Here is a 27,231-nt window from a genome sequence, read left to right as displayed (position 1 = left end):
AGGGATCTAGGAGTCCAAGTAGACCACAAGTTGAACATGAGTCAACAGTGCGATGTGGCAGCTAAGAAGGCCAATGCGATTTTAGGCTGCATCAATAGAAGTATAGAGCCTAGATCAAGGGAAGTAATAGTACTACTCTATTCTGCTCTGGTCAGGCCCAACATGGAATACTGTGTCCAGTTCTGGGCCCCACAATTCAAAAGGATGTTGAGAAACTGGAGGACACCCAAAGGAGGGCAACTAAAATGGTGAAGGATTTGGAAATCACAATGGGACATCCTCACTGCTTCAGGCAATGAGCATCAGCTGCCCTCGGTTCGCCTCTGACATCTTCCTCCTCCATATCTTTAATTTCGACACCATCCACTTCATAAGGTCCTTTAATTCCTTTATGTCTTCCTCCATTCGATAAACGTCTACCTGGGGTTCTTCTGTCCTGGGGCGGCTATCAAGCGACTCCCCCACTGCCAGGTCCCAGGCTGTCACTCTGCCCTCTGACGGCCTTCCTTTCCCCAGTCTGGGGCCAGAAACCCAAATCCTCCAGTGGTGGCCTGGATGGTGTGAGCTTCATAAGGTTTCCCAGTCTTGGGCTTGGGCCCTAGTTCCTCTGAAGAAGGCACCTGCTCCTCCACCACCGGGCTCTCCAGAACCACCGGGTTCCCCAAGAACTCTTCTTGTTCCTGGGTCTCCATTGGAGGTAAAACTGTGAGACTTTGCAAACGGTGAGATCTGGAGTCAGTCCTGTGCTCAGAAAATAAAACTCATTTGAAACAAAAGAAGCTTTATTGATGAATCCAGGCAGAAACACCCATTAACACCTTTTTGCAAAGTCTGAAGTCCAAAGGGACTTGCTCAATCCCTCCCTAAGCCAGCCCCCAATTCCCAAGCTAAAGCAACACAAGCGGAGGTTGCATAGATACCAAGGTTGTGTATACTTCCCTTCCCTTCTCCCAGACAGCCTCACCTTGAAGAGCGGTCTTCCCAAGCCAGCTTCACTCCTCCTTGATAACCATCTACAGCTGCAACCCCATCCCTCTCTCCAAACACCCTCCTTCATCTAAAAGCCACTCCATCTGTCCTTCTATCATTTTCCATTACGGGCTTTCTATAACCCATCACTCTACACTGCCTACTATGGACTGCAACTATAACTCCTACTTTAATAACCAAACCCTAATATTTTTACCCTTTATGACAGAACTCTGACACACAATGGGCCAGTCTCAATCCTTCAGGGACACACCACCAGTTTGAAGTGACAATTCTCCCATCTCAATCATTCAGGCAAGGAGCATCAGCCTGAGGTTGCAATGGGTCAGTCTAAATCTTTCAGGTAAAGAGCACCACCCTGAAGTCACAATAGTACTCTCTCAATGCTTCAGCCAAGGAAACTCAGGCTGAGATCACAATGGGCCAGTCTCAGTGTTTCAGGCAAGCAGCATCAGCCTCAGGTTGCAATGGTCACATCTCAAACCTTCAGATAAGCAGTATTAGCCTAAATTCACAATGATCCCATCTCATTGCTGCAGGCAAGGAGCATCAGCCTGAGGTCACAATGGGCCAGTCTCATTCAGGTAAGGAGAATCAGCCTGAGGTCACATTATGTCATTAATACCTTTATTTATGCATCTATTCATTTAGGGATTCATGTCATAAGGGTTATAGGTTTAGGTTTAGGTTAGAGTTAAGATAGATGGGATTTATGGTGGGTTAAAATAATATGTTTTAATATGTGCTTTAATAGAAGATACTAGAAAGAGGTAGAGAGATCATGGCTAAAGAATGTGGTTCTTTGCTAGGATTGGAATGTGTGGGAATCACTCTTCTAACAGAGGCTTGAGTTTAAAAGACTGGTCTCTGGAAAAGGAGGGGAAACATAGAGAGTTATGGATATTTTTATATTATATTATGTTGCTATGGGTTTAGGCATATTATATTTTCATGTGGTATCATATTATGTGGAGATTGATAGGGTTTTATATTATAGATAGCTATATATATTGCTAAGCCATAATGTAAATTAAAACCGTTGTGTGGCTGAGTTCTGTGGTCCAAGGCCACAGGTGCAGTGGTTGAGAAAAGGCACATGAGAGCTTCATTGCTTTTAGGAAAGCTGCCAGAATCCCGGATGGGAGGACACTGCACCTAAAAGGGCGGGAGAACGCTGTGCGGGAAAGGGCTACCCGATTAATTAGCTTCATTGGTAAATGGAGTGAGGTGGATGCATATGGTTATAAAAGGGATATGTTTATACCTTCTTTAATTCCTGACAAAAAAGTCACTTCCATTACTTCTTCTTCAATAAAAGCTATTCCTTTTTCAAAGTACTGCCTTTTGTGTTGCAAGATGGGCTGCAATTAGGACCCTGACAGATATCTCTCTCCCCTTCCATTCACCCTTCTATCCCAAAAGGGCTGGAGAGCATACCAAACCAACCATGTGTAATGCCAGGTCAGTCAAAAATACAACGCAGATAGTCTAGGATCTCCTACTGGACGAAGAGGCTGACCTGGCTTGTTTCATGGAGACCTGGCTGCGTGATGATAGCTCAGCCACCTGGGATCAGGCCTTACCAGCCGGGTTCTCCGTCAGTGAGCAGGTAAGGGGACATCGCTTTGGTCCATAAAGACAATCTTGCCTTGAGCAGGATACCTATCCATATGATCGACCACATCAAATGTATTTGCCTCAGCTTAAAGACTAGGTGAAGTCTAGGGATTCTGTTGGTTTAATATCCACCCCATTCCTTAACAGACTCCCTAGCGGAGCTGACACAACTGGTCTCTGAGATGCTGCTGGAGTCACCTAGGCTTTTGGTCCTGGGCGACCTCAACATCCCCCACGAGGCCCCTCCTCAACATGCGCAGGATTTGCAAGGGCCTCTCTGCTGCTGCTGCTTATTCCACTGGTGGCCTTTGCGGGAAAGGAAGGTATGCGCTGGGGATTCAGCAGTCTCCCCTTTCTTCCCTTCTTTCTTCCTTTGAGGAGACTCCAGGCGAGCCCAAGGTGCAGAGCTGGACTCAGGAGGAAAAGGCAGGAAAGGAAGGCTCTGCTTTGGAAATAAAGCTCTCTCTGTTTATCTTCTATGTTTGTGTTTGTGTGTGTTTGCCTCTGCTGTTCTTATGGCTGGGAATGGAACAGAAAACTGAGGAGGGAATAAAGGGTCAGTTTAGCACAAATTCACAACTTCTGTGCATTTAAGAGTCCAGTGTGTTGAAATAGTAAAGAACTTTATTGAGAACACAGAGTCAAAAATTCAGTGGTTAAGCCAGAACTGCCCATTCCAAGCAAACAATACATTAAAACCCCAAACACCTAAAACTGCTCCCTCTTCCAACCCTAGGTCCCCCCTCCAATTCCTACAGTCTATGCCCCACAGGTAACAAGCCCCCCTTTGCCATCCCTAGAAACTAGCCCTTTCTGTTAATACCAGCCTCCGACTTTCTTCAGCCAACATCCCACACAATGCAAAAGCTATCATTCCCATAAATATTCTAGACAGCTGCAACAAATCCCAGCCCCTCATCTAGCTAACCTATACCATGACCCACAATCCCCAGCCAAATAGACAACCCATAGCAACTATCTATACTATTAGCAAATAAAACCTAAACTTAACAAAATACAACTTTAAAACAAACAGACATATGGACAGAGAAACCTTACAAACAAAATCACAAGGGCCTTTTCTTAGCACCATTGGATTGAAAATATTTTATATTCCTTACTGACAAAAATAATGTTAGTTTACTGCTGAGATTTGTGTGGCTTCACTCCTGTGTGGACTCTCTGATGTGTAACTAGGCTTGACCTCTGAGAAAAACATTTCCCACAGTGCTGGCATTTGTATGGCTTCTCTCCTGTGTGGACTCTCTGATGTCTCAGTAGGTTTGACGTCTGAGAAAAACATTTCCCACAATGCTGGCATTTGTATGGCTTCTCTCCTGTGTGGCCTCTCTGATGTCTCACTAGGTGTGACTTCATAGAAAAACATTTCCCGCAATGCTGGCATTTGTATGGCTTCTCTCCTGTGTGGCCTCTCTGATGTCTCACTAGGTGTGACTTCATAGAAAAACATTTCCCACAATGCTGGCATTTGTATGGCTTCTCTCCTGTGTGAACTCTCTGATGTGTCACTAGGACTGACTTCTGAGAAAAACATTTCCCACAATGCTGGCATTTGTATGGCTTCTCTCCTGTGTGGACTCTCTGATGTATCACTAGGTTTGACTTCAAGTAAAAGCATTTCCCACAATGCTGGCATTTGTATGGCTTCTCTCCTGTGTGGACTCTCTGATGTATCACTAGGTGTGACCTCCGAGGAAAACATTTACCACAACGCTGGCATTTGTATGGCTTCTCTCCGGTGTGGACTCTCTGATGTGTCACTAGGTGTGACCTCCGAGGAAAACATTTACCACAATGCTGGCATTTGTATGGCTTCTCTCCTGTATGGACCCTTCGATGCATGACAAGGATTGACTTGTAAGCAAAATGTCTCCCACAATGCTGGCATTTATGTGACTTCTTTCCTGTGTGGATTCTCTCGTGACTCAAATCTTTTTCTGTAAAGAAGCACAGTGACAGATAAGACTGAAAATCAGCGTTAAGAGAGGAGGATGTTACCCATGATTTAGCCCTCATTAACCCCTCCTTATTAGAGATTAAATTAAGAGAGTTTCTGTTAGTAACCCAAGGATGACCGTACTACTTATGCCCCTAAATCCATGGAACAATTGTATCCTTATTTATAGGAGTTAACAAAGAAGAGATTGGAGGGGGACTTAAGGGAATCACTGGAAGCAGATAGTCAGAAAAAGGAATGTTGCAAAAATATTCTATTAAACATGTGGAGAAATAGTTTGATTGGCAAGTGGCATTATATCCTGTGAGACTGCCATAAAGTCCTGAGTCAGAGACCAAGGCATGATGGAAGCTAACTGCAGAGGTCCCTTCATGCTGTGTGGCACCAGGAGACGACTCACAACCAATACAGTATACAGCTCAAGGATGTGAGGGCGATCTGGCTGAGACATCTGTCACCCCATTGATCACCAGGGTTGATTCGGCTGATCTGGCTGGCTAGGCGGGTGTCCCCTTCCTCCCTCACCGCTCCATGTGCGTCCCTCCCGAAGCTGCGCGCTCGGTGGAAGAGGACGACCGTACCGTTCTTCGGTCAAGGGTATACGATAGCTGCGCTCCCCTGCTAGAACCTCCAAACAAGGATACAGCTCACATGTGGATTGGTGTGGATTAGAGTTGTGGGTACAAGGGATGGTGAAGTTGATGGAAGTCGGAGAGGAAAGCTTGCAAATAATTGTATTATTAGGAGCAGGTAACTGTTAAAGTTGCCAGATATTGTGCATCTGCGATTATTTGTAGCAGATTTTTTTTGGAACAGATGTAGAAACACCCATGAAATATCTTGAAATAATTATGACCAAGAGTCAGGCTATTACATTTTTATACAACTTCCATTTTGGAATTAATAGGATTGTATACGGTGTTTTCTGCACTATATCCATTTGACTGTTCTGTTTTATATGAATCATTTTAGAAGTTTGAAGTTAATGAGTGGGTTGCCACTATAAACACTATAAACACGCCATGTGCAGCTTGTATTCTGCTTGAAATGTTATATAACTCAGCTTGGGAGATACTCGATTAGGATACAACTTTCTAAGCAACTGTGCCAAAGCCACTATTTTAAGTCTATATTTCTCAAAGTTATTTGGGACAATTTTTACCTGCCAGGTTAAGATTTCATTTTATGGATTGATGTTTACCCTTATTGCTACAATGCAAATTACTTCTTGTGATGCTTTGTGTGTTTTTCAAGCTAGGCGATCCTGGCTTTGCTCCTGCCTTCTCCTCCTGGATCCCAGAGGCCTGGTCCCCTTCCTTTTCTCCCTCTTCTCTCCAACCCTGCCTCTTGCCCATCTGCACTGCTTTACCATTTGACCTTCAGCATCTCTTCCCTGCCTTTCTGTTTTTCACATTGCCTCCATCTCTCTATCACAGACACACACCCACAGAGTGTGATGCACAAAAGGGACACTTTGAGGCTCATTTCTTGAGAAAGGCAAGACAATCATTATACAACTAATGCATTAGGAAAGGCAGAACAAGGAGTCTGGGACCTGGTTTCTGATATTAGTGAGGGTCAAGTTTGAGGGATGAGCCTTAAAACAACCTTAAGGCATCTCTAAGACAGGGATGAACTACTGTTGGGAAGTGGGGTGGTCACATTGGACCCCAGGGGGTCTCAGGGGAAACCCCAAATTGTGTTGCCTAAAAATATGGTATAATGTTTTGCCCCTCAATATCCCACAGGATCCCTTTGTGGAAGTGGAGGCCATTTTGCCACTGTTGGGCCCTCTCTGATCCATTGCAGGGCCAAGGGAGGCCTTTTTCCCATGAAGCCTCTCCAGAGCCTCAAAAGGCTGGAAGAGGGGCCACAAAAGCCAGGAAACTTGCTCAGGAAAGGGCTGAGGACCATTTAGGGGCAAAAAGCATTAATCTCCATGGCTCCTTCCCACAAAATTCCAGAATTGGCAGTTTAGGATTGGATATTGAGAATCCTTACAAAGAGGAGAACAATAGTGCCTCACTAAAACTAGAAATTCCAAGATTCCACAGGAAGTTGTTATGACAATTAAATTACGTGTGAAAGGGAACTAGGAATGGTAGTAGAGCACAAGTTGAACATGTGTCAACAGTGTGATGCAGCAGCTAAAAAGGCCAATGTGATCCTAGGCTGTATCAATAGGAGTATAGTGTCAAGATCAAGGGAAGTAATAGTTCCACTCTATTCTGTTTTAGTCAGGGCTCACTTGCAATGATCCTGTGTCCAGTTCTGGGCACCACAATTCAAACAGATGTTGAGAAACTGGAGCATGTCCAGAGGAAGGAAACCAAAATGGTGAAGGGTCTGGACACCATGCTCTCTGAGGAATGACTTAGGGAGCTGGGTATGTTTAGCTTAGAGAAGAGAAGGTTAAGAGTGGATATGACAGCCCTGTTCAAGTATTTGAAGAGATACTGAGTATGCAGCAAGCTTGCTTTCTGCTGCTCTAGAACAAAGGACTCAGAACAATGGACGCAAGTGTTAGGAAGGATCGAATCAGGGGAATTTAATTAGCTCAAATTTACAAGAGGCGTGTCCTAACAACGCACGCAGCGGATTGGGTCCCTATGTGTATACCAGAGGTCATATAGTCCAACCCCAAGAAACAGAGACTGCAATGTCAATGAGTTGCAAATAAAATATAAACATTTATTAAAGCCACACAACCAAAAAGGGATGACACACGCACACGCACATTCAATGCTAAAGCAAGGGAGGGGAAGAGTTGGGGGTAAAGGAGAAAGGATAGAGGCACCGTTGAAATATTTACCTTAGGAGTCTTCTCCAAGCGACAGATGTGAGGGATGTTGGTAAGTGAACACGGCAGAGGGGAACAGAAAGCAAGCGGCAACTGTGATGGCTAGGAGCTAAGTTCCAGCGGGCTAAGCTAACAAGAGGCCCGAAAGAGACAGTGGGCTTTGGCTTGCCCAAGTGATTTCAGCAGGGCACAGTGCCCAAGAGAGCTCTGGAGCGATTGCTCGACAGAGTTGAGGTTTGGAACTGTAGCTCACAAAGCCCAAAGGAGGGCTGGAATCTGGGTCTTATTTATACTGCGAAACGTATCCTCAGGCTATAGCTACCTGCGGAACAAAGGTCTTCATGGCTATCTATTGACTAAGACTAAAGTTAAACAATGGATACACAAAAGGGTCTGCCACTTCTTTGGGAGAAGACTACTATGTAGATGGCTGGGTACTTAATACCATCAATAGGTGAGGCAAACTTCCTTTGTCCTCATTCAGGTTGCCTACGACAATGGCAACTCCCAGAACTGGTTTTAAAGGTTTAAATCTACCTTTCTGCTTTAGCCATGGCCTGCTAGGCTTGTCTGGCTACGTGGTCAGCTCGCTTTTGGGATAATGGCGGCTGTGATGGGGTCAGTCAGGGGTCATGATTTTTGATCGCTTGGTACGCAAAATTTATATAAATCCAAACTCGATCACACAAGCCACAGGAAAAAAGGTTCCACCAAAATATTAGGAGGAACTTCCTGTCAATAAGAGCTATTCAACAGTGGAATATACTCCATCAGAGCATGGTGGCATCGCATTATGGTTTATTATTATTATTATTATTATTATTATTAATTTCAAATTAATGGACATGGAACAATGGATGCAAGCCACAGGGACAAGAGATTCCACTTAAACCTTAGGAGGAACTTCCTGACAGTAAGAGCTCTTCAAAAGTGGAATATACTCCCTCAGAGTTTGGTGGAGTCTCTTTCTTTGGAGGTCTTTAAACAGAGGCTGGATAGCCATCTCTTGGGGGTGCTTTGAATGTCTATTCCTGCATGGCAGAAGATTGAACCGGATGGTCCTTGTGGTCTCTTTCATCTCTTTGATTCTATCATTCTCAAGTGGAATCATAGCGCTCTGACAGTGAATTATGAAAGGGCCCTCAGTCTTCACAGGAAGTGAAATGGATTCAGGTTCCTTACCCACAGAGGCTACATTTCCATAATTCTCCATCATCACATAACTGTACATCAGTCTCTGTTTCTTCGTTAACAGTTTCCATTCCTCCTCAGTGAAATATACAGCCACATCTGCAAAGGTCACCTGCAATAGAAAATAGCCCTGATCCAGAGAGTGACTAAACAAAAGGGGAGGAAAGCACATGGGGCATCGCAAATATTATTTCAACACTTCAGAATTCAGTCCAGGAAATAAACTTTAAATTCTGCAAGAAAGCAAAAAGCTACAGCCTTTGAGATCCAGTTTGTCTCGAATCCTTTCAATATAATATACAATATGATAAACAATATAATTTTGGCCATTTCTGAAATATTATTGATTGATTAACATACTGGCTATTCCAACATGTATATTAGTTTTCATATAGCCATATTTCACCTAATTTCAGAGGCAAATTTCATTTTTAAAAAACAGTTCTGGGGAGTACTCTGGGCTTGAGGGCCACTGGGCCCACCCTCAATTTAAGTCCAGAGATATTCTTCCATATCATCCAGCATTTCACAGATGGCGAAAGCAACACACATGTGGACAAACAACACCAGAAGTGGGTCAAGATGGCCAAAGTTGTTAATGATAAAGATCACACAAGCGAGAAAGGGTACAGCATTTTGCTTTTGGCTCAGACTCCTGGCAAGGGCAAGACCCTGCCCCCTTCTCTCCTCCCCTCTCCCGTCTTTTGCATTGATGGGCTGTAGACTCTTTTGAACCTGGAATGCACTTTGCAGCAACTGAACTGACCTGAGGAGAAAGGAGGAAATGGGAGGAGGAGAGTGAAATAGGACATTTCCTAAGCCCCTGAAAAAATGAGGAGACAGAGGATTAACCAAGACTCTCTCTGCCAAACTGGGACAGTATCTTCTTCGCTTGCTTTCATGATCCAGCCCAGACACAGATGAAAATAACAGTCAGGATGGCAACTTACCAAAGAGCTGTTAACCCTCGGCAGCCTCTTTCTGTTGGAGCCCAGCAACGTCTGCTTGGCCTTTGTGTTGGCCATCAGGTGGGCAGGGGGATCCTGGTGGCCCTGCACTTTGGTCACTTCCAGCAAACAATGTCCCAACGCTGTGTACAAGGGGATTGCGATGAAGTTCCTGAGAAAAGAGACCAGGGTAAGGCTTGGTTTAGCAAGAAACCCTGCAGCAGTCAAAGACACAGAGAAGAGCATCCTGCTGATGACATATGCAGGTAACATATGCCTCCTTTGGACCGATGTAGAGGTGAGCATCCCCTTCCTCCCTCTGCACCAAACAAAACCCCCTGGACCTAGCACAGACTCACTGCAGCTCCCCTACACAACACTTACTCCATGCCTTGTGAGAGTAGCTGGGGATCAGGGGATGGGGAATTGCAAAGGGTCCTGACTATGTCCTCATAGCTGGATGTGAAATGAGTGCATTATCTGCTGAAACCTGCAGAGGTCCACAATGCCCTCAGAGGAAGATTTCTTCAGTTTGCTTCTGACTACAGAAACACAGCTGGATGCTTCTCTAATACCTCACACCAACACTCTCACCAGGCATGGAATGGCCATGTGGGATGCCTTCCACAACTGTATGGTAGGACCTGGGTCACTGAATGGCCAGTTGTAGTCTGATTCCACTCGGAGCAACACTGGAGCATAGAGGGTTTTGCTGGGTCAGGCTGTCTGGCCTGGTGGTTCCTCATTCTCCCAATGGCCAAACCGGCAGAACTCTCTATGCTCCAGTGTTGCTCTGGGTGGAAAGGGTCTACAAATGGTCCTTCTCCAGGGAGGCCCCCGGTCAAGAAGGGCAGGAAAGGAACTCTCTCTTCTCAGGTCGCTCCCCTTCCATGGGATCCAGCCCTTCTCCCAGGATCAGGGGGCACCAGAGGATTGAGCTGATGGAAAGGGAGCACCCAATTCCCATGGCAGCCTTCTGCATGCAGAGAAGTCACAATTCTGAGAGTGTCTCTGCCCATGTGGAGAGTGCCCATTTTCCACACTGTTGTCTATCCATCTTGTCTTGGGAATATCCTGTTCCAGCCACATGCAGGTCTAAATCTTAGCCTGTATCCTATGCCTAGTCTTGATCAGAGTAGAATCACTGAATCAATTGGGTTTATCTACATGTTGACCCACCAGTCACTTATGGTTTCAGTGGGTCTGCTCTCTAGGGTTAACCAACAGGATTCTGGACTCCTCAGATTTTTAAATTCAGGAATACAAATTTTTCATGCTATGTCATCATGACTGATGAGAATTTGACTTCTCTTTCACACAGAGGAGGAGGGGGAGGACCTGCTTTATGTCCCAGGTGAAGAAGCTCTAGCTCTTGGGCTGGATGAGACATGAATTACCTTACAGATCTAATCCATGTCCTCCCCTCATCATGGCCCCCTCCCCATTTAAACACTGGTCAAAAAATTACTTTATTTTTGCAGATGAGACTATTTTTCTAAGCTTAACTGCTGTGTTTCCTATGTCAGTCATAGCAGGAGCATGAAGTATGAACCTCCTCCCTCTTCTTGCTAAAGCCACATAGAAATTGAGGCATATACATTTGTGTGCATTGTTTCTGAATGGATCTATTGTTAAAATCACAATTTCTTCATTTTTCCTTGAATATTTTTTAAAAAGATGCAAACTGCTGAATATGTTGCACTTGATATAACAAATATCTATAAATGTATAGGTTTATGACTTGAATATTGCACCCTGGATTATGCTCATTTGGGGTAAGTGAAGACGTATATAAATTCATTTTATAAACCCAGTGAAACTAATATCTCACAAAGTTCTAGTAAACAACACATACACACACAATTCCCATAAAAAGGACTCACTTGCGCACTGTGTGTCTGAGGTCTGGAAATCTCCCTTCCACCTTTTGGGAAGACAATGCTGTTAGAGAGCGAATTTGGGGCTTTATGCCTGCAAAGCATGGGCTCACTCTCTCAGCTGCAACATTTCCATACAATTCTGGACTGAAACATTTAAACAAAGGTCATCTTTCAGCTCCAGGAATAAAAGCCTACCTTCAGTACAAAGACACTGACTTCTTCAGCCCCAGAAAGGCCTCTTCTGCAGTCCTTTATGGCCGGAGCTTCCCTGGGTCAGAGGCCGTCTCCTCAGCCGTAGAGAAGGGTTGCTGTGAGTGCGAAGGAGGAGGAGGTCCACAGGGCTGAGGGAGGGAAGGCAATGGGAAAAGGTCAGTGCCAATGGCCATGGAGGGCAGAAGGTGACAATGCCTAGGAAACTCCTCTGAGTGCCAGCCATTCTAGGAATGAGTGGCAGGAGTGAGTCCAGGGGGCTGAAGGGGTCTCCTTTCCCAAAGGGGGAGGCAAGGACCGGTGGACCCTCCCCAGCTAGGGCCCAAAGGGAGGGTCTCTTTCCCCACCTCTCTCTCTCTCAGCTCCCAAAGCCCAGCCTCTCCACTGGTCCTGCCTCCCTTCCTCAGACCCCCACAGGCCCCTTCCTTCCTTCCTTCCTTCCTTCCTTCCTTCCTTCCTTCCTTCCCCCCAAAATGGAGGGTCAGAGGCACAAAGGGACACACAACCCTCTTTTTGGCCCAAGGAACCTGGCCTCCTTCTCGCTCTGGAGCCTCAGAGAGAGAAAGAGGAACCTCTGTTCTGTTGGGGCGTGTGGAAAGACGTGCTTTGTCCACCACGACCACTTGCTGAGTTGAACCACATTGACAGGACGCCAGGGAGAAGGAATCTGTGGAGATGTCTGCAAAGGTATTCTGGTCAAGAAGGAAATATTCCTTCACCACTGCAAACGGTCATGAGCTCCAGGCTTGAGAAATAAGCACAGAACAAGCCTTCACTCTTCATGAGGACTTTAATCTTCGTTTGCAATATTTACAATATATATATATATATATATATATATACACACACACACACACACAGTGTATTGGACAACCGTCTCTAATACACACTATTTACACCAACCAACAATAATAACACAACCTGTGACGCAGCCACAGTAACACCATCCACAGAGAGGCAGTTGCTCTCACACACCAACTGTCTCACTCTGTCTCTCAGTGACGGTTAGGAAGGACAGTTGACAGTTGCATCAACATTCCGATGATGCACTGTTCGAATGGTGACACATATAACTGCCACTAGAGCTGTATATAACGTGCACAACAGCGCCACCTAGTGGCCACATCCATTTCATTCCCTGACATGTTCAACTGAGGCTTCAGTGAATGTTCCGGAACATTATTCCCCACATTCACAAGCAGCACAAAATGTCCACCAGAACACAAAATGGCTGACAGAAACGAAAAAGTCCACCGGGACACAAAATGGCCACCAGGACACAAAATGGCTCCCTCTGCCTCAGTGCTTGGCAGTTGGCAGCCTTCAGGGAACCCAAAATGGAGGATGAAAGGGCCCTAAAGTCGGAAGGGACCCCAAACAGGATTTGCAAACTTAACAACACCTAAACATTTTCCTGATGCTATTGAAAGGAGGAATCTGATCCCCTCCTTAATTACAATCAATAGTGAAAGATATTAATATTGATATTAAGAGTGCCCATTGTCCACAACCCAGCTTAGGTCTTGACCGCTCAGGGAGGCCAGTCCAGCTGCAGGTGGCCCTCCGTCCATCCGTCCTCCTTTGCTTCTGCATTCCTCCTCTTTTCCCCAGCATCAGCCCCTTTCCCAAGAAGGCTGCATCCGCACGTAGAAATAAGACACTTTGACACCGCTTTAACTGCTCGGTGCTATGGAATCCTGGGATTTTACCTTTGGGACATTAGCCTTCTCTGCCAGAGAGCTCTCATGCCACAACAAACTACAAATCCCAGGATTCCATAGGATGGAACCAGGAAAGTTAAAGCAGTTTCGAAACAGATTATTTCTGCAGTGCAGATACAGACTAAGTTGGTTGTAAAAGAATAGAGGCACCCAAGTCAAATTTTTATCCTGTAAAAAATGGTTTTGCTTTTTTAAAATATAAGCAGTTTGTTTTTCTGTCTAATCATTATTTTTGTTGTTCTTGTTTGTTTCTCTTTTTGTTTGTTTCATTCTTGGTAATATGAGTTATTCTGGTCTGTCTCCTTCCTTCTTGCCTCAAAATCTATTAATAAGGAAACTGGGGAGACTTTTAAAACTTCCCAAAGGAGCCACTTTTGGCCTTTTTCGGGGGAGAAGCCTCCTCTTAGAAGCCAAAGCCCCATGTTTGTGAAGAATAATAATAACACTTATATTAAAAGTATCCTCCCCATTTCTCATCCCTTTTAAAACCCATGTTCCCCAGAAGGATCAGAGCTTTGTAATAAGAAAACCCTCTCAGAAAAGACACACACATCCTTCCTTTTGGCCCAAGGAGCCTGGCCTCCTTCTCCCTCTGGAGCCTCAGGAGAGAAAGAGAGGACTCTGTTCAACTGAGGCCTCAGAGAAGGTTCTGGAACATTATTCCCCACAGTCACAAGCAGCACAAAATGGCCACCTCTGTCTCAGCGCTTGGCACTTGGCAGTTTGAGGCCTTCAGGGAAGCCATAATGCAGGAGGAAAGGGCCCCAAAGTCGGAAGCGTCCTCAAACAGTATTTCCAAACCTTAACAACACCTAAAATGCCAAACCAAAAGAACATTCCCAGAGTTCCATAGCACTGAGCCATGGCCATTACAGTGGTGCAAAGCAAGAAGGCACAGGAAGGTGGCATTAATGATCATTAAGGTCTGGTGGCAGCTCTATCCTCCCCCCTAGGCCTGATAAAATCATCATCATCATCATCATCATCATCATCATCATCATCATCATCATCATCATCATCATCTTTGCTACAGCATGAGCGCCACCATTAAAAGCACTGGAATCCCCTTTGGGACTTCAGAGAGAGTGGCCCATGCCTAGAAGGACTGCTGGGCCTCCTTCCTCCCCTCCTTAATGGCAGTGGCCAAAGGAAAGCAGCCGCAGTAGACCCAAGCCAGGCCCAGCCAGATCTCAGTGCATCAGTGAAGCCTAGTGGTTCTAGGCCGTGTCCCTCTGCTCTCGCTTCACTCCCCTCACTCCTTCCTCCCTTCCTGTCTGTCTGTTTATCTCTCTTACACTCTCCTCCTCTCTCCTCCTTCCTTCCTCCCTCTCTGTCTGTCTCTTTCTCTCTCTTACACTCTGCTCCTCTCTCCTTCCTTCCTTCCTCCCTTCCTGTCTGTCTCTTTATCTCTCTTACACTCTCCTCCTCTCTCCTCCTTCCTTCCTGTCTCTCTATCTGTCTCTTTCTCCCTCGGACACTCTGCTTCTCTCCTCGGTCACTTTTCCGCACGCAGAGCTAAATAGAGAAGCAGAAGCTCCTCCTCTTCTTGAGGCTGGCCAATGGGGGCAGAGCAGCTGGAAGACCCCACCCCCTGCCCCAGACTCACATTTTCTGTTCCAGAGGCCATTTTGTTTTCTGGCAGCCATTTTGTGTCCCTGGCCCTGATTGGCTGGAATCCCAGTCCCTGCCTCCTTGTGTTCTGGCGGCCATTTTGTGCTGCTTGTGACTGTGGTGAATAATGTTCCAGAACCTTCTCTGAGGCCTCAGTTGAACAGAGGCCTCTCTTTCTCTCCTGAGGCTTTAGAGAGATAAGGAAGCCAGGCTCCTTGGGCCAAAAGGAAGGAAGTGTGTTTATTTTTGTGTGTTTTGTGTGTCTTTTCAAATAGACACAGCTCTGCTCCTTCTGGGGACCATGGGTTTTAAAAGGGATCAGAAATGGAGAGGATAGTTTTAATACAAGCATTATTATTATTCTTCATAACATCAGGCTTTGGCTTCTAAGAGGAGGATTCCCCCCCCCCCGCCAAAAGGCTAAAAGTAGCTCCTCTGGGAGGTTTTAAAAGTCTCTTCAGTTTTATTATTAAGAGATTTTAATGCATGAATGAAGTTGACAAACCAGACCATCTCATATTACAACAAAAATAACAAAACAAAGCGCTTAGTTTTTGAAAGTAAAAGCATTATTAAGAGAGGAAAAAACCAGACTTGGGCGCTTCTACCCTTTTACAACCAGCTCAGGCTGCGTCTGCACTGCAGAAATATTCCAGTTCGAAACTGTGTTAACTCTCCTGGCTCCATCCTGAGGAATCCTGGGATTTGTAGTTTGTTAGGCACCAGAGATCCAGAGCCACCCCAAGGCAAGGCTCTCCAGGGCTCTCTTGGCCCTCCTTTGCTTGCAAATATAGTGGGGCCCTGGTATACGTGGGGGATCCGTTCCGCCCCCCGGCATATACCAAAATCCGCGTATGCTCAAATCCACACGTGCCAACATTGGGGACAAAAGTCCCTCTCCTCTCCTCCCCTCCCCAACTTTTTCCCTCCTCACCGCCACAGTCGGGGGAAAGGCAGCGTGGGGATGTTGGAGGCCAAGAGGGCTCCAGCCCACCATCCGGCCCTTCTGCGGAGGTGGCAGTGATTGCTGCGGTGGCAGCGAAGAGGAGGCAGAGAATCAGCGCCAGAGGCCTCCTCTCCACCTCGGCCTGCACGCCTCCACTGTCATGACCGCTCAAGGGCCGGGTGGTGACCCAGAAGCCTCTTGGCCTCCAATAGCCCCACACGGCCCTTGCGCCATGGCGGCAGTGGAGAGGGGGGCCGAAGAGGCCTCTGGCAGTACTCCTCGGCCTTCGCTCCACTGCCAGCACACTTGGCCTCCAGGAGAAACACCTCGCCTTTCCCCTGGCCTTGGCAACGAGGAGCCCGAGGTGGCGGAGCAGCAACACCAGATGCTTCCTCAGCCTCCTCGCTGCCACCGCAAGCACAAAAGTGCCAGGTTTGGGTGTTGGAGGCCAAGAAGACTCCAGCCCAGCACCTGGCCCTCACGCAAAGGCGGCGGCGGAGAGGACGCCTCTGGCACTCTCCTTGGCCTCCTCTCCGCCGTCACCATCACCACCACAGGAGTTGCCGGCAGCGACGGCGGAGAGGTGTCTGAGGCTTGGCCTCCTCACAGCCGCAGCTCCACTGCCGCCACCAATGCAAAAGAGCCAGGTGCAGCCTGGAGGCCTCTTGTCTAGCTTGTTCCATGTATTTGTTTTATATACTGTTTAATTTGGTTAACTGCTATTAAGGGACATAGCTATGAGATTCTATGATATGGGGTGCACTATAAACCTTTCAATAAACGAACAGGGATTGCAATCCTGTATATTCATATTATCAGACATAACTCCAGAGAATGTTAGCCTTTTGGATGCCAGAAGGTTCCTCTCATTCTTCAATGCAAGAAGCAACACCTCAGCTTCCTTCTAGAAGATAAAGCAAAAAGGCTTCAAAACCACTGAAGCCTTGGGCAAGTCACACTCTCTCAGCCTCAGAGGATGGCCATGGGAAACCCACTCTGAAGACACCTGCCAAGAAAACCCCTTCAGAGACTCCCATAAAGTCACCATAAGACCTGGAAACAACTGGAAGGCAGACACCAAGAACAACATTGGGAAATAGGGGAAAGCATTGCCTTGGGAAAGTGTAATGACTGGGCTCCAGTCAATGGAGGTCTTCTTCAGGCAGTAAAGGGAGGTTTATGCAAATGCAGAATGACATCACTGCTACGGAAGGCTCTCTTGACCAATCAGAGAGCAAGATAAAGGTTCTTCTGGAAGCTTCCGTGAGAAGGAGATATAAGGCCTGAGAGACCAAGAGACAGTTGGGGGAATTGTGTCGGTTGGAGATCGAGAGAGAGAGAGTTAAAGAGCGGATCTTGGAAGTTAGTCTCAGAATTGGATGTTTAGGTCTATTTATTATTTTAATAGCTTGTGTGAATTGTATATTATATACTTACAAATATTGTAACCTGCAAGATTCTTAATATCTTGTATGACTTACATTTTAGTTATATTTTGTTATTTATAGTAAATATCTCCTTGGAGTATCTTCTACTCGACGCTCCTTTTACACGTCTTTTGGCTCAGTTGATGCTTGGGAAGATCCGTAAAGAAGGAGAAATAAGGTTCCTTTACTGGTCCCAGTGTAGGTTAAGGGAAGTCCTTTTATAATTCGCTGGATGATGGCAGCGTGATTTAAGGAAGTTAAGGGTTTGCTGGGCTAAGAGCCATAATGTCTAAATGTCTAATTAACAGTTTGTAAGACACTCTGATAGCCTTTTGGCTGAAGAGAGGGGTATAAAATTATTATTATTATTATTATTATTATTATTATTATTATTATTATTACAGGGCTGCAGTTTGGCTGCTTGGACCACCGGAGATTATCACAGTGAGTCAGTTGGAAAAGCCCATCTCACTCCAGAAAATAAAGGTACTTGAGGAGTTTGCACTCTACGTCTTTCTGTAATAATAGCTACAAAACTGATAATAGCATTTGGGACATTTAGTCTTTTAAAAACAAATATGGCAGATTTAAATGCTGCTTTAAAACCTCTTTCCATCTGCCAGCTTTGTGCTGGTTTTGGGGGGAAATGAGAAAGTGTTGGGAGGGAGGGACTGCCAACAGAATTAGGAGATGCATTGCAGGCTATGGACAGTTTGCGGCCAAGTAAGGTCCAAAACACACGGCAGCAATAGTCCAGTCTGAGAGCGCTTTAACTTCCCTGGCCCAGTGCTAGGGAATCCTGGGAAGTGGAGTTTATTGTGGCACCAGAGCTCTCTGACAGAAAAGGCTCAATGTCTCAGAAAACTAAATTTCCCAGAATTCCTTAGCACTGAGCTCAGCTAGGGCAGTTAAAGCAATCTCAGATTGGATTATTGCTGCAGTGTGTTTTGGACTTAGGCGGCCCTTGGGAAGTCACACTTTCTCAGCCTCAGAGAATGGCAATGGCAACCCCTCTCTGAAGAAACCTCCCAAAGAAACCTCATGATAAGGTTGCCTTAGGGTTGCCATAAATTAGAAGTGACTTGAAGATACACATGAAGAAAAAAACCTGCAATTATTTCTCAGGTTGTACATGGGAATGGGAGACAGTGTGGTGCAGTGGTTTATGTGTTGGGTTAGAACTCTGGAGGCCAGAGTCCAGTGCCCACTCCTCCATGAAACCAGCTGGGTCCATTGGGCAAGAAGTCACACTCTCTCAGCCTCAGGGAAGGCAATGGCAAACCTCCTCTGAACAGCTCTTGCCAAGAAAACCCCAGGAGAGGCTCCCCAGAAGTCGACAATGACTTAGAGCCACTCCACAAAAAACGACAAAGCCTCAAGAAAGAGCCAACATGGTTTAGTGGCTGGAGTATTGGACTATGACCCTGGAGCCCAGGGTTCGAATGCCTTCTTAGCCACGGAAACCCACTGAATGACCTTAGGCAAGTTACACTCTCTCAGCCTCAGAGAGAGGCACTTACAAAACCACTTCTGGACAAATCTTGCCAATAAAAGCCTGCGTAGAGCTTCCCTTAGGGTTGGCATAGGTCAGGAACAACTTGGAGGCACACAAGGACAACAAGTCCAGTAACACCACTAACACAAGGTAGCTAGGGAGAAAGAAAGAAAGAAAGAAAGAAAGAAAGAAAGAAAGAAAGAAAGAAGATGTGGGAGTTGTAGTCCTTGGTTCAGAAGGATTGGAGGGGCCTTACTGCAAGGCAGGACCCCTCCTCTCTCTGGCCATGTGGATGCTGGGAGATCAAGTCCAGGAAATACACTGTAAATCCCACTGGCAAGAGAAAAGGCTACTAATGCCTTTCAGATCCAGTTTGCCCCAAATCCTTTATGAGGCCAGAAACCCCTTTGTTAGGAAGCAAACCCCAAATATCTCAGGAAGGCTCCCCATCTCCCAAGGCCCCCTCCCTCCAGGACCTCCTTCCACTCTTCCCTCGGTCTCTCTCTCCCTGAAGGCTTCCAACTGACAACTGCCAAGCGCTCAGACAGAAGTAGCCATTTTTTGTCCCAGCGGCCATTTTGTGTTCCAGTGACCATTTTGTGTTCTGGCAGCCATTTTGTGGTACAGCAAACATTTTGTGTTCCGGCAGCAATTTTGTGTTCTGGTAGCCATTTTGTCTTCTACAGCCATTTTGTGTTCTGGTGGCCATTTTGTGTTCTGGCAGCCATTTTGTATTCTACCAGCCATTTTGTGTTCTGGTGGCCATTTTGTGCTGCTTGTGACTGTGGGGAACAATGTTCCAGAACCTTCTCTGAGGCCTCAGTTGAACAGAGGCTTCTCTTTCTTTCCTGAGGCTCCAGAGAGAGAAGGAGGCCAGGCTCCTTGGGCCAAAAGGAAGGAAGTGTGTCTCTTTGTGTGTCTTTTGTGTCTCTTTTCTGAGAGGGTTTTCTTATTACAAAGCTCTGCTTCTTCTGGGGAATATGGGTTTTAAAAGGGATGAGAAATGGGGAGCATAGTTTTAATACAAGACTTAATATTATTACTCAGAAACATAGGGCTTTGGCTTCTAAGAGGAGGTTAGTCCCCCAAACAAGGCCAAAAGTGGCTCCTCTGGAAAGTTTAAAAAGACTCCCCAGTTTTCTTATTAATAGACTTTCAGGCAAGAAGGAAGGAGACCGACCAGAATAACTCATATTACCAAGAATGAAACAAACCAACATACAAAGAAACAACAACTAGAAGAATAAGGATTAGACAGAAAAACAAACTGCTTATATTTTAAAAAAGTAAAACCATTTTTAACAGAATAAAAATTTCACTTGGTTGCTTCTATCCTTTTACAACTGACTTGGGCTCTATCTGCACTACAGAAATCATCTGGTTAGAAACCACTTTAACTCTCCTGGCTCCATCCTATAGAATCCTGGGATTTGTAGTTTGTTGTGGCATGAGAGCTCTCTGGCAGAGAAGGCTAAGTGTCCAAACATAAAATCCCAGGATTCCATAGCACTGAGCGGTTAAAGTGGTGTCAAAGTGCTTTATTTCTATAGTGCAGATGCAGTCTTCTTGGGAAAGGGGCTGATGCTGGGGAAAAGAGGAGGAATGCAGAAGGAAAGGAGGACAGACGGACGGACGGAGGGCCACCTGCAGCTGGACTGGCCTCCCTGAGCGGTCAAGACCTGAGCTGGGTTGCGGACGATGGGCACTCTAAATATTAGTGTTAACATCCTTCACTATTGATTGTAATTAAGGAGGGGATCAGTTTCACTTTCAATAGCATCAGGAAAATGTCTAGGTGTTGTTAAGGTTTGGAAATCCTATTTGGGATCCCTTCCAACTTTGGGGCCCTTTCATCCACCAATTTGGATTCCCTGAAGGCCTCAGACTGCCAACTGCCAAGCGATGAGGAAGGGGCAGCCATTTTGTATCCCAGTGGCCATTTTGTGTTCTGGTGGCCATTTTGTGTTCTAGAATCCCAGTCCCTCCCACTATCCCTAGAACTGATTGCTTGGAATCCCAGTCCCTTCCACCATCCCTGGCCATTTTGTGCTCCGGAGGCCATTTTCTGCTGCTTGTGACTGTGGGGAATAATGTTCCGGAACCTTCTCTGAGGCCTCAGTTGAACAGAGGCCTCTCTTTCTCTCCTGAGGCTCCAGAGTCAGAAGGAGGCCAGGCTCCTTGGGCCAAAAGGAAAGAAGTGTCTTCCTTTGTGCCTCTGCCCCTCCATTTTGGGGGGAAGGAAGGAAGGAAGGGGCCTGTGGGGGGCTCTGAGGAAGAAGAGGCAGGGACTCAGGGCCTGTGGGGAGGCTGGGATTTGAGGGCTGGGAGAGAGAGTTGGGAAAGAGACCCTCCCTTTGGGCCCTAGCTGGGGAGGGTCCTTCCGTCCTTGCCTCCCCCTTTGGGAAAGGAGACGCCCTCAGCCCCCTGGACTCACTCCTGCCACTCATTCCTAGAATGGCTGGGACTCAGAGGAGTTTCCTAGGCATTGTCACCTTCTGCCCTCCATGGCCATTGGCACTGACCTTTCCCCATTGCCTTCCCTCCCTCAGCCCTTGGACCTCCTCCTCCTTCGCACTCAGAGCAACCCTTCTCTACGGCTGAGGAGACGGCCTCTGACCCAGGGAAGCTCCGGCCATAAAGGACTGAAGGAGAGGCCTTTCTGGGGCTGAAGAAGTCAGTGTCTTTGTACTGAAGGTAGGCTTTTATTCCTGGAGCTGAAAGATGACCTTTGTTTAAATGTTTCAGCCCAGGTTTGTGTGGAAGGGCAGCAGCTGAGAGAGTGAGTCCATGCTTTGCAGGCATCAAGCCCCAAATCAGTCTCTTGCAGCACTGTCTTCCCAGAAGGTGGAAGTGAGATTTCCAGACCCCAGACACACAATGCGCCAGTGAGTCCTTTGTTTGGGGACTGTGTGTGTATGTGGTGTTTTCTAGAGTTTTGTGAGGTATTTGTTTCACTTGGTTTATATAATGAATTTACTTACATCTTCACTTCCCAAAAATGAGCATAATCCAGGGAGTAATCTTCATGCATAAACCTGTACATTTATAGACTTTTCATGTATCAAGTGCAACACATTCAGCAGTGTGCATGCTTTTAAAAAATACGCAAGGAGAAGTTTAGATGAATGTGATTTTGACAATAGGTCCATTCTGAAACAATGCACACAAACGTACATGCCTCAACTTCTATGTGGCTTTAGCAAGCAGAGGGAGGAGGTGCACACTTCTTGCTCCTACTATGACTGACATAGACAAACACAGCAGTTAAGCTCAGAGAAATAGTCTCATTTGCAAAAATGAAATAATTATTTTCACCAGTGTCTAAATGGGGAGGGGGCCATCTGTCAGGGATGCTTTGATTGAGATTTCCTGCATGGCAAGGGGTTGGACTGGGTGGTCTTTGTAGTCTCCTCCAGCTCTACAATTCTATGATTCTACGTGGAGAGTGCCTATTTTCCACACTGTTACCTGTCCATCTTTGCTTGGAAATTTCTTGTTCTAGCCACATGCATTCCTAAATCCTAGCCTGTATCCTATCCTATTCTTAGTCCTGATCAGAAGAGAATCACTGAATCAGTTGGATTTACCTATAGATTGACTCACCAGTCACTTATGGTCACATGGGCAGAGGCACTCTCAGAATAATGACTTCTCTGCATGCAGAAGACGGCCATGGCAATTGGGTTCTTTCTTGCCATCAGCTCAATGCTCTGGTGCTCCTCGATCCTGGGAGGAGGGCTGGATCCCATGGAAGGGGGGCAACCACCGAAGAGAATGCTCCTTTCCTCATTTGCTTGACCGGGGGCCTCCCTGGGGGATGGAGGGCAACTGGTTTGGCCAATGGGAAAATGAGAGGCCACCAGCCAGAAATCCTGACCCAACAGAAACCTCTATAATCCAGTGTTGCTCCAGGTGGAATAAGACTACAACTGGCCATACACTGACACAGGTCCTGCCATAGAGTTGTGGAAACTATCCCGCATGGCCATTCCATGCCTGGTGAGAGTGCTGGGTGCGAGGTATTGGAGAAGCATCCAGCTTTGTTTATGTAGCCAGAAGCAAAATGAAGACATCTTCCTCTGAGGGCCATTGGGGAGGTCAGGAAGTTTCAGCAAATGATGCACTCATTTCACATCTAGCTACGGGGACATAACCAGGGCCTTCTCCAATTCCTCATCCCCTAATCCCCCACCACTCTAAGAAGGCATGTAGTATCTGTTGTGTAGGGGAGCTGCAGTGAATCTATGCTAGGTCTGGGGAGCTTTGTTTGGTGCAGAGGGAGGAAGCAAATGCCCACCTCTGCATTGGCCCAAAAGAGGCATATGTCATCTGTGTGTGTCACCAGCAGGATGCTGTTCTCTGTCTCTTTTAGTGCTGCAGGGTTTCTTACCAAGCCAATCCTAATCCTGGTCCCCTTTCTCAGGAACTTCATCTCGGCTTCCTTGTACGCGGCTTTCGGGCCTCTCTTGCTGGAAGTGACCAAGTGCAGGGCCACCAGGACCCCCTGCCCTCCTGATGGCCAACACAGAGGCCAAGCGGAGGAAGTTGGGCTCCAGCAGAAAGAGGCTGCCGAGGTACAACAGCTTTTCGGTGAGTCACTATCCAATTAGCTTCATTTGTCTCACGTCTGGCCAATTTATGAAAGGAAGCAAATAAGATACTGTCCCAGTTTGTCAGAGAAAGTCCTGCTTAATCCTTTGTCAACCCACTACTTCAGGGGCTTTTAAAAATGTCCCGGTTGCCCTCTCCTCTTACCAATTTCCCCGTTCTCAGCTCTCTTCAGTTCATGAGTGCAATTGAGTTTGCAGCCCTTCAACTCAAAAGTGGGGAGAGGAGAGGAAAGAAGGAGACAGGATATGGCCCTTCGCAGGAGGCTGAAGCAAAAGGAAACTCGTGTGCCCTTCCTAGCTTGTATGATCTTCCTCATAAACAACTTTGGCCATCTTCACTGTCTTCTGGGTTGCTTGTCCACATGTGTCTTGCTTTTGCAATCTGTGAAATATTGGGGGCTATGGGAGAACATCTCTGGATCTAAATATAGGGTGGGCCCAGTGGCCTTCAAGCCCAGAGTGCTCCCCAGAACTGTATTAAAAATGATGCTTGCCTCCGAAATGTGGCAAGAAATGTCTAAATGCAACATAATTCTTTGGTAGCTAAATGTACTGTATGTGTTGGGATAGTCACTATCCAAATCCATCCTCAATATCCCAGCCATGGCCTAAATTATATTGTGTAATATATTGTATATTGAAAAGATTCGAGACCAACTGGATCTCAAAGGCAGTAGCTTTTTTTCTTGAAGACAGAATTTAAAGTTTATTTCTTGGACTGAATTCTAAAGTGATCAAATAATATTTGGACGCACCATGTGCTTTCCTCCCCTTTTGTTTAGTCACTCTGTGGATGAGGGCTATTTTCTGTTACAGGTGACCTTTGCGGATGTGGCGATATATTTCACTGAGGACGAATGGAAACTGTTGTCGAGGAAGCAGAGACTTATGTACAATTATATAATGATGGAGAATTATGAAAATGTGGCCTCTGTGGGTAAGGAACCGGAATCCCCTAGCATTATAGAATCATAGAGTTTGAATAGACCACAAGGGCCATCCAGTTCAACCCACTTATGCCATGCAGGAATACACACTCCAAGCATCATCCAGCCTCTGTTTAAAGACCTCCAAAGAAGAGGACTCCACCAAACTCTAAGGGAGTATATGCCACTGTCGAAGAGCTCTTACTGTCCCAAAGTTCCTCCTAATGTTTAGGTGGAACCTCTTTCTCTGTGACTTGCATCCATTGTGGTGTCTCCTTTTCTCTGTATCAGCAGAAAGGAAGCTTGCTCAATCCTCAATATGGCCCTTTTCAATATTTAAACATGGATATCATATCCACTCTTAACTTTCTTTTCTCCAGGATAAACATTCCTAGCTCTCTATGTCGCTACTCATAGGGCTTGATGGTTTCCAGATCCTTCACCACTTTGGTTGCCCTCCTCTGGGCATGTTCCAACTTGTCAACATCCTTTTTGAATTGAGGGGCCCAGAACTGGACACAAGATTATTCCAAGTGAGGCCTGACCAAAGCATAAAAGAGTTGCACTGTTACTTCCCTTGATCTCGAAACTAAACTCGTGTTGATGCAGTCTAGAATCACATTGGCCTTTTTAGCTGCTACATCACACTGTTAGCCCATGTTAAACTTGCGGTCTACTAGAAGTCCTACATCCCTTTCAAACCTAGTTTAATTGTGATAGCAACATCCTGTAGAATATTTGAATTTGTAGTTTAGTGAGGCACTATTGCTCTACACTTTATAAGGGTTCAAAATACCCCACTGTAAACTGCCAATTGTCAGAACCAGCTTCTGTGGTTCATCCAGAATGGTATTGGGGTTTAGGGGGTAATTGTTAGTAGGTTAAATGCTAGTAGTTTTAAGTAGTTGGTAAGAATAGTGGGGCTTAGAACGGCTTGGGGAAAGGAAGCAGTTGTGGAGGCTCTTGACTGACTGGTTTGTGAGCTTTGGGTGGCAGACATGCCCCAGGGGTGAGAGGCATATATGAATGGTTAAAGAAGAAGGCAAGAGGCACCTTGGCAGCCAGGGTGTTTAGGTGCTGAAGGGGGAGGAAAAGGGAGGAGTGTGAAGGTAGGTAATAACGGACGGAAAAGGTTTAGACGCTTCAGAGAATGCTTAGACCTATTAATGGATGCTTCTGCCTGAGTTTTTCAATAAACCTTTTGGTGCAAGCAAAGGATTTTTTAATTGTGAAACTTAGTTCTGCCCCGAGATATCACACCAATTCTAGGATTTTGTGGGAAGACAGCATGGGGATTAATGCATTTCTCACCCAAATGGTATTCAGCACATATCTGAGTATCTTTCCTACCTTTTTTGGCCCTCTTCCAACCTTTTGAGGCTCTGTAGAGGCTTCTTGGGGAAAAGACCTCCCTTGGCCCTGCAATGGCTCAGAGAGGGCCTAACAGTGTCAAAATGGCCTCCACTTCCCCAAAGGGATGCAATGGGATACTGAGGGGCAAAACATTATTCCTATTTTAAGGCAATACAATGTTTGGTTGCCCCTGAGATCCCCTGGGGACCAATGTGACGCCCCCAATCCCCAACAGTAGCCCACCTCTGTCTTAGAGATGTCCAAGTATGTTGAACATGAGTTAAAAGTGCGATGCAGCAGCTAACAAGGCCAATGCGATTTTAGGCTGCATCAATAGAAGTATAGTGTCTTGATCAAGGGAAGTAATAGTGCTACTCTATTCTGCTTTGGTCAGGCCCCACCTGGAATACTGAGCACCACAATTCAAAAAGGATGTGGAGAAACTGGAGCGTGTCCAAAGAGGACAACTAAAATGGTGAAGGATCTGGAAAACATGCCCTATGAGGAACGCCTTAGGGAGCTGGGGATGTTTAGCCTGGAAAAGAGACAGTTAAGATGTGATATGATAGACCTGTTTAAATATTTGAAGGGATGTCATATTGAGGAGGGAACCAGCTTGTTTTCTGCTGCTCCAGAGATTAGAACATGGAACAATGGATGCAAACTGTAGTAAAAGAGATTCCACATAAACATTAGGAGGAACTTCCTAACAGTAAGGGTTGTTTGACAGTGGAACATACTTCCTCGGAGATTTTGGTGGAGTCTCCTTCCTTTAAACAGAGGCTGGATGGCCATCTGTCGGGGATGCTTTGATTCCTGCATAGCAGAATGGGGTTGGACTGGATGGCCTTGTGGTCTCTTCCAATTCTATGATTCTATGATTCTAGGCCTCTGGGAGCCAGGAGGGGAAGGCAGGAGCAAACCTAGCATCGCCTAGCTCTATGTGGACAACAAGGGACCTCTTGGAATGGCCAGGAGAGTTGCTTTGGGGATTGGGAGGCAGCCACCAACCTGACAGATTTTAATAATAATAATAATATTTCCCAATGGATCGAGGTGGTATTACACCCCAAAAAACCCACAAAACGATAGCATCCAATTTACACAAAGTAAAACAAGTCGCTTAAACTCAATTCGGGACTAATAAAAACATTGTTTAAAATGCACAATTGCAATCAGAAGTGGGATTTTCCCTTAAGTTCTTTACAAGAGGTCGGGTGGGTAAGTCTGCCGGAAGGGATCCATCTTAAGTGCTTTCTTGAAAGCATTCAAGGTGGTCTTAAGACACATCTCCTCTGGCATGTTGTTCCATAACTTGGGGGCCATGGCTGTGTACGCTCTGTGGGAAGTTGTTCTTAGCCTGACCTTTGGGTAATCTAATTGATTGTTCCCAGATGTTCTGAGAGTGTGGGGCGGATGGTGTAGGGAGAGGCCTTCCCTCAAGTAGCTCAGGCCCAAGCCATGTAGGGCTTTAAAAGTAATAACCAACACTTTGTATTGCACCAGGAAGCTAATTAGCAGCCAATATA

At 46.1% G+C, this 27,231-nt stretch overlaps 2 protein-coding genes across 2 annotated transcripts in view; one reads left to right on the top strand and one right to left on the bottom strand.

Annotated features, from left to right (window-relative positions):
* LOC149301551 (uncharacterized) overlaps positions 1–27,231 on the top strand; it is a 133,162-nt gene that overhangs the window by 53,953 nt on the left and 51,978 nt on the right. The gene's annotated exons all lie outside the window — the stretch shown is intronic.
* LOC149301552 (uncharacterized) lies at positions 3,352–11,439 on the bottom strand. The gene is made up of 4 exons (XM_089484067.1): positions 11,407–11,439; positions 9,527–9,695; positions 8,568–8,688; positions 3,352–4,565 (listed from the first exon to the last, which is right to left on the bottom strand). The coding sequence occupies exons 2-4, from the start codon at positions 9,599–9,601 to the stop codon at positions 3,748–3,750; spliced, it is 1,014 nt and encodes a 337-aa protein (XP_089340193.1). The 5' UTR covers positions 9,602–9,695; positions 11,407–11,439; the 3' UTR covers positions 3,352–3,747.

Source organism: Sceloporus occidentalis, unplaced genomic scaffold (assembly GCF_023333645.1).
Source record: "Sceloporus occidentalis isolate IW3139 unplaced genomic scaffold, rSceOcc1.0.p SCAF_21, whole genome shotgun sequence".
NCBI lineage: Eukaryota > Metazoa > Chordata > Lepidosauria > Squamata > Phrynosomatidae > Sceloporus > Sceloporus occidentalis.
The sequence above is the reverse complement of the archived record's forward strand: the minus strand, read 5'-3'. Positions and strand labels throughout refer to the sequence as shown.